The sequence below is a fragment of the Schistocerca gregaria genome, chromosome 3, assembly GCF_023897955.1.
Source record: "Schistocerca gregaria isolate iqSchGreg1 chromosome 3, iqSchGreg1.2, whole genome shotgun sequence".
In the NCBI taxonomy this organism is placed as follows: Eukaryota; Metazoa; Arthropoda; class Insecta; order Orthoptera; family Acrididae; genus Schistocerca; species Schistocerca gregaria.
In genome coordinates, this window is record NC_064922.1 from 244,348,540 (window position 1) to 244,360,914 (window position 12,375).

Here is a 12,375-nt window from a genome sequence, read left to right on the forward strand (position 1 = left end):
ATTTGCTACTCACCATATAGCAAAGATCCTGAGGTCATAACAAAATCACATCCCAGACCATAATTACAGTTTTCGGTCCAGTGTGTATAGCATCTGGACAAGTTGGGTGCAGGTCCACAACCGACTTGCTTCCAGTCAACACATGCCCATCACTGGCACCGAAGCAGAACCAGCTTTCATCAGAAAACACAAAAGACCTCCACCCTACCCTCCAATGATACCTCACTTGGCAGTCTTTTTGTTGTGCATATCTGTGACTCAGCACCTCCAGTATATGGCGAGTAGCAACTTCCCTTTTAATGATAGTGTTCCATTCCATCCTGGATCTTCCACTCTCAGATTCTCGGATTGATGAACAATTTTGCAGTGAAGATGTGTGGGATAACCACAAGAGTGCTCCTGAGGTCATAACAAAATCACATCCCAGACCATAACTCCAGTTTTCGGTCCAGTGTGTATAGCGTCTGGACAAGTTGGGTGCAGGTCCACAACTGACTTCCTTCCAGTCAACATACACCCAGCACTGGCACCGAGGCAGAACCAGCTTTCATCAGAAAAAACAAAAGACCTCCACCCTACCCTCCTATGATCCCTCACATGACAAGACTGAAGTCGCAAATGGTGGTGGTTTGGGTTCAATGGAATGCACACTACATGGCATCTAGGTGGGATCTGCTGTTGAAAGTATCTAATTTGTAACAGCTTGTTGTGTCACTGTGGTGCCAACTGTTGGTCAAATTAGTGCAGCAGATACAGTTAAGTGCAACAGAGCCATATGGCAAACAAGATTGCCTTCTCTTTCGGTAGTGCCATATGGCCACCTGGAGACCGGTCTTTTTGCAACCGTACATTCTCGTGACCACCACTGCCAGCAATTATGTAGTGGCTACTTCCCTGCCAAGTCTTTCTGCAGCATCACAGAAGCAACATCCAGCTTCTTGTAGCCTCATTACATGACCTCGATCAAACTCAGTGAGGTGCTGACCATGACGTCTTTGTCGCCTCACAGGCATTCTTGGTTAATAGCTTCACTAAGTCCAGTCTCACACCCATTATATGTAGCACGTATTTAAATCAAACCTGAATTGTATCCTCATAGTGGTGCTACTATCATCACTATTATGCAACTGGTGCTAAATCTGAATACACAGCATCTTTCAGATGTAGAAACACACCTATCAACTTTGTTTATTTTGCACAACTGCTTCTTGGTGTTGCAATTTTTGATCACTGTATATCACACTCAGTGGCCCAGGATGTTAGTCAGCAAGCATAACATGACAACAGCATGTTATGCTGTTGAAAATACATTCTATAATGATCAATCAATCTGCTTGCATGCCCAAAACATTTTCAAGCGATTTTTTTGCCTGGTCCCATGATTTACTAGTAATTATTCCTAGTTCAGCTATGATTGAAAAGAATAGGTATGCAACTGGAAATTTTAATGTTATTCAAGACATATTTTGCTGTTCAAGAAATAATTTTCAATCTGAATACATTGTAAAACTGTTACTGCAGATAATTCAAAATATTTCATTATAGGTTTTAATTATACCATGAAAACTCATGCTAGAAACACACTCTACATTATTCAATCATTCGGCTGCTGGCATTCTGGACTAGTAGTAATTGTTTCAAAATATCTGTGCAGTTCATATTAGAAACTAACCAATTCTGAAAAGACATGATTTGTTTCTTGCTACACTATCAAATGAAGTGAAGGTAAAACTGCCAACTACAAATTTTCTGGTAAATAAGTCAGGTAGTTCTACGGAAGAAGGAAACAGAATATTCATGCCAACAACACACTCATATCTTTCTGAACAGTGGCAAATAAAATGCCATACGCAATTTTCAAACTGAAATACATTCTACTACCAAAATTATAGAGTAAGCAATTGAAAACATGCAGCCACAATGGCAAATAGAGGCATGTGGGATATATTTGTCCAAATAATTTGGAGACTGCTCCTAATTCTTCTGTAGGACTTTCTCAGTCTGACTGACAAAACTAATGACATCACAGAAAAAGTGTGTGAGTGTGAGTGAGTGTGTGAGAGTGTGAGTGTGAGTGTGTGTGTGTGTGTGGGGGGGGGGGGGGGGGGGGCAGGTTGTTTACAACTTTATCACAAAATTTTTACAGTGAACACATGGTGTGTCGTGGGACAATCACTCCGTTTTTAAAATAATTTAAAAGCCACAATCGCTTCAATATCATTTACTAGATGACCGTTTTTAGCACTCTGAAGGTATAACATAACAGGTTTGAGGGAGGGCTTACACGAGTTAACTATATACATTACAATTATTACAGAACCACATACATGAAACGTGGATTAACATTTATAAAACCATTTTGACATCATGGCACATGAGGCAGACCATGTGATAAAAATCACTGTCACAACCAATAAAAAATAATAAAACAACTGCTCTCATGGTCGTTCTTTCCATAAAATATAAAACTGAAGTCGCCAGATGAAATTACCACTGCTCGCCTAACACTGGTCGGCATCATCACTACCCTATTCCACACAGGCTTACCTGCTGTGATTCTAGCAGTTCACAACCGGCCACCAGATAGCGCCGTCCAAGCAGTGCACACACAGTCCTACAGTATAACCACTCATTACTACTAAACACAACTTTACTATAACTGCTTGTCACATACCCACGCAAAGCCCACATTTGCACATACATTTCCTGTACATACTATAATCATACATACTATAATCACTATAAACTACGCCAATTACGAAGTAAAAGCATCTGAGGCACAGACATAACCCATTAGCCCCTTACAAAACTACATATTATAGTTTACCTTTATTCATATAAGGACATCAGGAATATACACAAAAAGCTGTTCATAACACGACTTAGGTAAACTGTGACGAGCGATTACAACCTGTATGCTGGGCTTTACCTGTCTAGGCACTATGGTATTAGGTATTGTAAGCACTTAAAAAGAACATATTAATTTGCTATAAAGACTCCCACCATCTATACAATCGTTATGAGCAAGGTGCGAATCAACTACGAAAACCTGCATAGGCACGAAAACCTGCATAGGCACATGGAATTAAGGAATGCCAAGTCAGGAGCAAACCGAAGGACACAGGAACAGGGGGGAAAATGACATACGGACCAAGATGCACAGCGACTCCACGTACGCTCCCATTGGCATGGCACTTGTTTCATCCATGGGCCACACCGAATGGGGAATAATAATGAAAAACCACATTACTATGATACCAAAAACCCAAGCGTTCTGGCTTCATACACAAATATGTCTGTAAAATATAAAAATAAATAAAATAAGAATGTAACGAAGACACACTTGGCGGGCAATGGTAATCATCGAGTAAAGTTTTACTGGCGAAGCTGGCCAACTACACTTCAAGCCTTATAGCAAGTATTTACTTTACCAAGGTAGGCCCTCCTAAAAAACATACGTGGAGTCACTGTGCATCTTCGTCCGCATGTCATTTTCCCCCTTGTTCCTTTGCCCTTCGGTTTGCTTCTGACCTGGCATTCCTTAATTCCATGTGCCTATGCAGGTTTTCGTAGCTGATTCGTACCTTGTTCATAACGATTGTATAGATGGTGAGAGACTTTATACCAACTTAATATGTTCTTTTTTAGTGCTTACAATACCTAAGACCATAGTATCTAGATAGGTAAAGCCCAGCATACAGGTTTTAATCACTCGTCACATTGTACCTAAATCATGTTATGAACAGCTATCTGTGTGCATATTCCTGACATCATCATATGATAAATGTAAATTATAATATGTAGTTTTGTAAGGGGCTAATGGATAATGCCTGTGCCTCAGATGCTTTTACTTCGTAATTGACATACTTTATAGTGATTACAGTATGTACAGGAAATGTATGTGCAAATGTGGGCTTTACATGGGTATGTGACAAGCAGTTATAGTAAAGTTGTGTTTTAATAGTAATGAGTAGTTATACCGTGGGACTGTGTGTGCGCCGCTTGGATACCGCTATCCGGTGACCAGTTGTGAACCACTAGAATCACAGCAGGTAAGGCTGCGCGGAATAGGGCAGTGATGATGCCGACCGGTGTTAGGCGAGCAGTGGTAGCTTCATCCAGTGACTTTAGTTTTATATTTTATGGAAAGAACGACCATGAGAGCAGTTGTTTTATTATTTTTTATTGGTTGTGACAATGATTTTTATCAGATGGTCTGCCTCATGTGCCTTGATATCAATATGGTTTTATAAATGTTAATCCACATTTCAGGTATGTTGTTCTGTAATAATTGTAATGTATATAGTTAACTCGTGTAAGCCCTCCCTCAAACCTGCTATGTTACACCTTCACAGATCTGATGACGGCACCTTCAGCATGCTGAACCCGGTCATCTAGTAAACGATATTGAAGCAATCGTGGCTTTTCAATTAATTTATAAAATTTTTAAATTATAAACAGCTATTGCCACCCCTGCAAACTCCACATCTTTACCATTATTCGTCTCCATTCAGTGCCACTGTGCGATAACCTCAATTACATGCAAAATTATCACAAGGATGGGCTTCAGACTGTTGTTACTGGAAGATAATTTAATAAACTATGACAGCAATAACATCATGTTTCAACCAAGATTGTCTCCTCACTATAGTCATTTTTTAATTTAAAGCATGACACGCAAAAAAGTCAACAACTGAATTTTGCACAAAAATTAGTAAAAAAGAGCTGCAGCTTGAAAACATCTATGTTCAAATATGGCTCACGGACTATCAGATTCCAGGCCCATTTCCCATATAAGAGTGGTACATTCTCACATATGTTTGCATTCTACCACACTCCCAATCATGCCACAGGAAATGGAATAGGAGACCGAGAACCAACAGGCAATGACATTGAATCCCTGAGCACAGCAGAAGTAGCCATGATTGAGCAACAAAACAACACAAGAAATCAAAGCACTTTTTCACCTTCCTTTGTACAACTCCATAAATGAATGTTTTTGAAGCAGAATCTCACACTGATTTGCAACAAAATGACTCAGCACATTTCTTTCTGCTAACAGTCAGGTCAACTTCTACCAGTTTCTCTCCAAATTCCTCAAGGCATTCACAATTCCCCAACTTCCTCAGTAAATTAATTTTCAATGAGAATTCCAAATTTTCAAAGTTTTCCGAGCAAATCACAACTCTGTAATAGTAAGACTCCTGTGTCTATTCACAACACATTTTCATATTTCCTTTTTTTTTTTGTGGAAGACCTTTCGCCAAAGCTTTGCACTGGATAATACTATCATCACATCTATTTTTGAGCTCGACATCTCACCCATTATAGAGAGATGCTCATTCAATTTATCAGGCAGGCAAATGGGAAGTTGGGGTACACAAGATGGCAACTGCAGATCATTGTTATGTTCCTTATGTCAGCAGATAGTGTAAATATACAGGTATAGATACATGAATCAGGTGTGTGGCACTAGCTTTTTACATTATAAAGTTTAGTTGCCATATATCCCTCAGCAGTGCTTTTTCTATGTACTCAGGGGGGAAATTCTAGTTGTTTGGAAATCAGAGGTAGAAATAACAGTGACAATGAAAGTTTGTGTCAGGTATGGAGGTGAGCTCAGACAGCCCAAAGGTTAAGGCAGCTGCTATTATTGTTAAGTCAAGAAATCAGGATCCATGTCCCAGAATGGCATAAATTTCATGAATCATATTGGGGAAAAAGTGCATATAACCTGTGACTGATTGTTGTTGCTTACATTGAGCCACTTCTTACCAAAAAAAACTGTCCCATTGCATTCACAGATAAAGACTGTAAGGGTTCATTCCTTTTTTCCCCCCAATACCAATAACAGTGTCTTAAAAACATTCAATTTGAAGACTGTGGAGGCCTTACTAACTGTGGTAGTGAAGCCAAGATGCAACCATTTGCTAGGGTCAACATTCATCTCATGTTAGTTGCAATTACGTAAAATGTAAAGTTGTTCTCAAGCCAAAGATTGATTTGAACCAGTTGTACTATGGCAAGTGGTATGCCCTTGCCTTCCTCCAACCTCTGACTGTTTTACCAAGTCACCTATATCATGACCTACAGTGTAATGTGGACTCCAAACAGCACAGTAACTTGGCATTTTTTATATTAACAGATCATTGACGGAGGTGAAAAAAGTGATAAGTGTCGGACAATAAATCCATAGAATGGCTCAGATTTGAAACCAAGTTATTTGGATTTGTAGAATGATACTTATCCACTTAGCTTTTGAGTCAAATCTAATAATCATGCACACCTAAAATTTTAATTCTGGCTACATATACCCATTATTTGCTATCAATCGCATTGGGTGATGTTTTTCACTTGCACAGAATATCATATCAGTGGTAGCATTTATAAAGTAATGATATGCATTTAGAATAGGACAACAATGCCAAGTACTACTACTACTACTACTACTACTACTACCACCACCACCACCACCACCACCACCACCACCCACAATGGTACTTACTGTCAAAATTCTTTTTGCGGTATTTTACTTCCTCTTCTGTTAGAGATAGCCGAAGTGTGATCGCGCTTTTCCCTGTGAAGCACATAAAATTTAAGATCAGTTATTACAGCCTCAAAAATTTCAGAAAAGAAAAAGACAGCAAAACAAATGTGCCTATAGACAACTACAAATGTCTTGTTGAAAAACTGCATAGGCAGTTGCAATGAAATTACATGCACAATAAAGTAATGCAGCATCCAAATTTTATGAAAATTGCACATAACTGTGGCACAAGAATAAGAATGTGTTTCCGAAACGACATCTACTAAATGTGTTTCTGCCATCTCTGATTCACACTTTAAAGTAGGCCAACAAATAGGAGAAAGATAAAGCAAAGATCACCAAGCAAGTAAGTGAACTACTACTGATTACATACTATCAAATCAAAAATATTCTGAGTGTTGGTTGGTAGGCCTAAATACTGATTCCTATAACCACCTCCTCTTTGACAAGTATCAACTACACAAGTGATTCAGATTCCTTTATACTTGTGCAATTGAATGAGAAATAACAGCTGTGTTGAAGAGAGAGCATCCTGTCACACAATAAACAGATTACTTTGCCAGTTAGGTAACTAGGATGTCATCACATACTACACTAGCCATCAGCTTGAGATTCAAATCAGTATAGGTAAAAAACATTACATTTGTTAGTCATCCCAAGCAGAAGATGTGTTTTGTTGGTGCACCACGATTTTCACTATTCGGAGTGGAATCAACTGATGCTCCATAGTTAATCTTTCGAGGGAAATATATACTGGTTTGGGGATTAAGTGATTAACTTTGTTCTTGTATTTTTCATAGCACAATCACATAACAATTTCATAATGTTGTAACTCATTTTGATCAGCCGGTGGTCATCATCTGACTAAAGGCACACACTGCAAGTGGTTTCCATTACATTGTCAATAATACATAAGTAACATTGACAACACAATGAAAACTACTTGCACAATGTACCATGGCCTTTATAGACATTCACACAGATTGAACAAAAATAGTTTTTTATAATAAACTTATAGGACAGGTAGCCAATTCAAATATTCAGAACTAGCTTGGCACCCACTGCTTTGCTCACATTGACTATATGGTCTGCACAATTTTGTTTTTTGTTTTTATTTAATCAAATTTTGATGTTGCTACATCTATTGCTCATGGGTAAATCAACACACTGTGCAAAAAGTGTAAAAACAAATGCCAATTTTCGATCTTCTTAAGTGCTTTAACAGTGAAATAATTATTTTAAAAATATTTCATTCCCAATTTCACCCCTTAGATGTGGAATTTCAAAAAAATCCCTTCTTAAATTGTCCCTACAGTATGAGATCACTGCCCTTTCCAAATTTCAAGTTCCTATCCTTAGTAGTTACAATGACTCGATGAATCAGTCAGGTTCTATTTTACCCCCTTCGGGGTTAAGTTTCCAAAAACACTGAAATACATATTTTTTATTTCTAAGCAAGAATCCAAAAACAAATTTTCATAGATGTTGCTTTAAAACTGCTTTGATAGTTATTTAATATTGATTTATTAAAAAAAAAAAAAACTGTTTGACCCTATGGGGATTACATTTCTAAAAACACTGACATAATTCTTTATTTCTGGCCGACAAACTGAGAACCAATTTTCATAGTTCTAGCTTCAAAATTGCTGCAAAAGCAACATTTTTCAAAAAAAGAGTTTCATACTCTGTTTCATCCTCTTAAGAAGTGGAATTTTGAAAAATCTCTTCTTAAACAACGCCCACAATATAAGATCACCACCCTCTTCAAATTTCAAATTTCTATCCTTTGTAGTTTGGGCTACGTGATGATGAGTCAGTCAGGACACATCATTTTTATATACTGCTTGTGTCTGTGTATGTGTGTGTGTGTGTGTGTGTGTGTGTGTGTGTGTGTGTGTGTGCGAATATATACCTATCCTTTTTTCCCCCTAATGTAAGTCTTTCCGCTCCCGGGATTGGAATGACTCCTTAGCCTCTCCCTTAAAACCCACATCCCTTCATTTTTCCTTTTCCTTCCCTCTTTCCTGACGAAGCAGCCGCTGGTTGCGAAAGCTCGAAATTCTGTGTGTGTGTTTGTGTGTTTTATTCACTGTGCCTATCTACCGGCGCTTTCCCGCTTGGTAAGTCTTGGAATCTTTGTTTTTAATACATTTTTATATACTCATAGATGAAGTGACATGTATGTTCAAGATATGGATGAATGGAGAGAAAGAAAAACTAAAACTTACCAGTGGACATGTAGCACAATAAGGAGAGCACTTAAGGGTAAAACAAGGAAACAGACATACAACTGAAATTTTATAAAGTCATGGCAGTTCCCACTCTATTACATAGGGAACAATGTTGGATGCTGAGAAACAATGATTTATGGAAACTAAGAGGCATCATAAATGAAATTTCTAAGATATGTGAAAGAGTGCCACAGGGAAGCGCAAATTAGAAATGAACTACTAAGCTACGTATTAGGGATGCAACCAATAACCCGAAAGGCAATATAAAACAAAGAAAAATGGAGAGAATGTGTATTTCATATACCATCACAAAGACTTTGTAATCTAACCATGAGGCAAAAAAAGTGTGGGAAGACAGAGGAACACATGGTGAGATTGGAGCAGGTCCTAGGCCTAACCCTGTAGCAACAGAAGAAGAAGAAGAAGAAGAAGATCCTGAAATTAAACCAGAATCAGCATGGGTAATTTAGACTTATTTGTTTAGTGTTCACATGAACACTGAACCAGTCAGATTCCAGCAACACTATGAATGTTGTTCTCTGGCATGGGATGAGTTAGCTGCTGTTTGTAGGCAATTGTACATTTCTCTGAATGCTGTCAATTCATTGGAAGCTGCTTCAAATGGGTGTGCCAAGGGAACTACCAAACATCATATATACCATAGGTATCTCAAGTACAATCATCTCCAATAGATACTGTCTCCAATGCAGACACATCACAGCCCATGCGCTTGATTCAAGTGGTGTGTAAGTGGTAAGTCTAGTAACCTAGTGCAGGGGAGAAAGAAATCAACGAGAACTCAAGAGTATTACAGTCATCCACCATACCACCAAGTTTAAGATGTTGTCTTCCAGCAAATGTCTGGGTTATGGCAACAGTTGTTCAAGACGGCTTTCAGAAAGAGCTTTCAGACCTTTTTTGTATGAATATCTGTCTGTACCACCTGCAACAAATCCATAGATGCACCAATCTATATTCAGTAGATTAAAGTTTCCTCCAACCAATATTGCATGGCGAAGGTATTTCCATGCTACCGGGTGTAGACTTTCTTTGAATGATTGTACAACTGCTACAGCAGACTCAGATGGATGGTAAACATCCAATGAATAAACTGAATTCACCTAGGCCAGTTATTCCTGTCCAGGTAACACATTTTTGTTGATTGCAATTAATTCTCCTTTTCCCATTATGTTTAACATGTCTTTTCAATATACATTCCACACTTCATTGACTGTTTCAGAGCTTCAGAGCTCTCAGAGTATAAATTGAACATGACAGCTTTCTGGAAGGCAGTAAATTTGGAGACTTCGTTATCAATACTTCAATAATTTCCTATTAAAACGAAGTAGCTTTATTTTACTTCCAAGGCTCGCAGGTGTACTGCTGGAGCCCAGCATTGAACCTCTGACGATTCAAACTGGCAGTGTACCCGAGAACTATGGAAGCAGCATATATATGCCAGGAAAGACTCAAACCAATATAGCCTCTATTTAGTTAGGAATCAGATTTTGCTCTCTGTATACTGAGTGGTGAATATTCATCACAGGACCTCAAACTATCGCCTACCCTAAAAAAAATCTTGTACACTCCATATCTACTCTGCTACCTGAGTAGCTCCTTCCACTACATACTGCACCCCTGAGTAATCCCAGGTAATCCTATAATTCTCCACACACACAACACAGGTCTGCAAACCTGCAGCCAACACTGTCACAGAACCGATGGAGTCTCTGGTTGACACCTTTCATATCACTCCAAACCACAGGACGCCAATCAGCTCTATCTACAGTACTGCAAATTGTAATCTCTGCTTGCAGCCAGTGAGCAAGGCCAGCAGTTTTCATCAATTTTCCCAAGCATGTGCAAAAACTGAGGACAGTCTAAGAATCAAAGCAACAGGAGTCACTGGAGTCTACACGAGTCACAACTAGAAGACTGCTGCCCGTGCACCCTCAATAGTCACAGGCAGAGCTTCCACTTCATCTCAGATGGGGCTCCCGGCAGGCATACCCTGTAATACACATAATATTTAAGCTCACAACAACTGCCAAACCCCCACTCCCACGTGCCTGCCTGACCATGCTGATGGCCAGTCCTCACATCCAACCTCCACCACGAGCAACACAAATAAGTTACAAAGTGCCACTCACCCCGAGATGAGTGTGGCTTCCCTACTCAGGTACAATGAAAGGTGCCTTGGTAGCACAGCTCATCACCTGCTAAAGAAATGATGATTATTGAATACTAGGTATGAAACAAAACGTTGGGCAATTGATGAAGGGATATAGAAAAGAACATGACTGTCACTTAATTCATAGAATGCTCAACTAAAGGTGTAAAAAAAATCAATGTTATGACGAAACAACATGTATTACAAATCACACAAATTTTATATGCTGTATTTGTTCAAAGAGGATTGTATTAATCACACCCGGCATTCAAAATTGGCTCAAATTGGGCGCAGATTAACATCATACAAATGGAATGAAATTTCATTACTGAGTGTTTCTATCAAACGGAAAGAAAACGACGGTGTATACATTAAATATCAATATCAATTTGGCAATAAAGGGTACATATATCAGCAGGGGCATAGGATTACTGCCACTGAATGTTCAAAGCATGGAGAAAGGTCACCTGGATAGTGAAATGCAGTACATATTGGTACAGGTAGATTCCAGGTGGGAGCAATATAAATAACCATGTGAGCTGATGCATTCTGTTTGCCAAAGTGACATAGTCATGATATACATAAGACCAGTGTAATGAAGTGCAATAGTGGGACCAGTATCCATTATGGGGAGCAGATAATAAATGTGATTATGCTATTTACATTACTACCTACATTCTTCATCTGGATATAACAACTTATAACAGTTTATCAATATTTAGGCTACGTCCTGCTAAATGTGTTCTAAATGGAAAACAAAATTGGAAAACAGAGGATAACAAAAATGTATACAGTATATAGCACATCTTTCCCAGTTTCTCATAGCAACTGCCTGAATATTAAAGAAAATATTGCTGCAACATTGACTTCAACCAGTCCTCAGGCTGCCTCCTAAAATAAACAATGAATGTCATCTAAATGAAGATCATCTATACCTCATAAACACCAATGTGTACAATCTATTTTGTGAATTTGTTACAAGCTGCATAGAACAAACCTTTAATACTGTTCATGAAAACTGTGGGTAAACTTTTGCCTCTAAAGTTAAGGCACCCATACAGTATACCTAAAGATTGGTTTCAACACCAAAGTGCTTTACTAATAAATAATTCAGGAGGAAAGGAAACAACTTGCCAAATAGCAGATGGGCTGAGTTAATGAAAGACACATGAGAAAGACTGAGAACATTGATAGCCTCTGACAAAACCATTATCCTCCACACCTAATGCACAGAGAGACCTCTTCTGTCACATTCAAACACACATTTAATCCTCCAACCACCCCCAACAACCAGTTTCAAAAGACCACCATCCCCAACACCCAGTATTATTACGGACTGGAGTAACTGAACCGTATCCTTCATCAGGTCTTCGAATATTTATCACCGTTGCCAGAAATGAGAAACACCCTATCCACAATCATTTACA

At 38.7% G+C, this 12,375-nt stretch overlaps 1 protein-coding gene across 2 annotated transcripts in view; it reads right to left on the bottom strand.

The window, feature by feature from the left end:
* The window catches only part of LOC126354093 (transcriptional regulator ATRX-like), a 479,559-nt gene that overhangs the window by 415,350 nt on the left and 51,834 nt on the right, over window positions 1–12,375 (bottom strand). For both annotated transcript variants that reach the window (XM_050003480.1, XM_050003481.1), the window contains exon 3: window positions 6,506–6,577. In XM_050003480.1, the coding sequence (XP_049859437.1) occupies window positions 6,506–6,577 (72 nt within the window). The remainder of the gene's footprint in view (window positions 1–6,505; window positions 6,578–12,375) is intronic.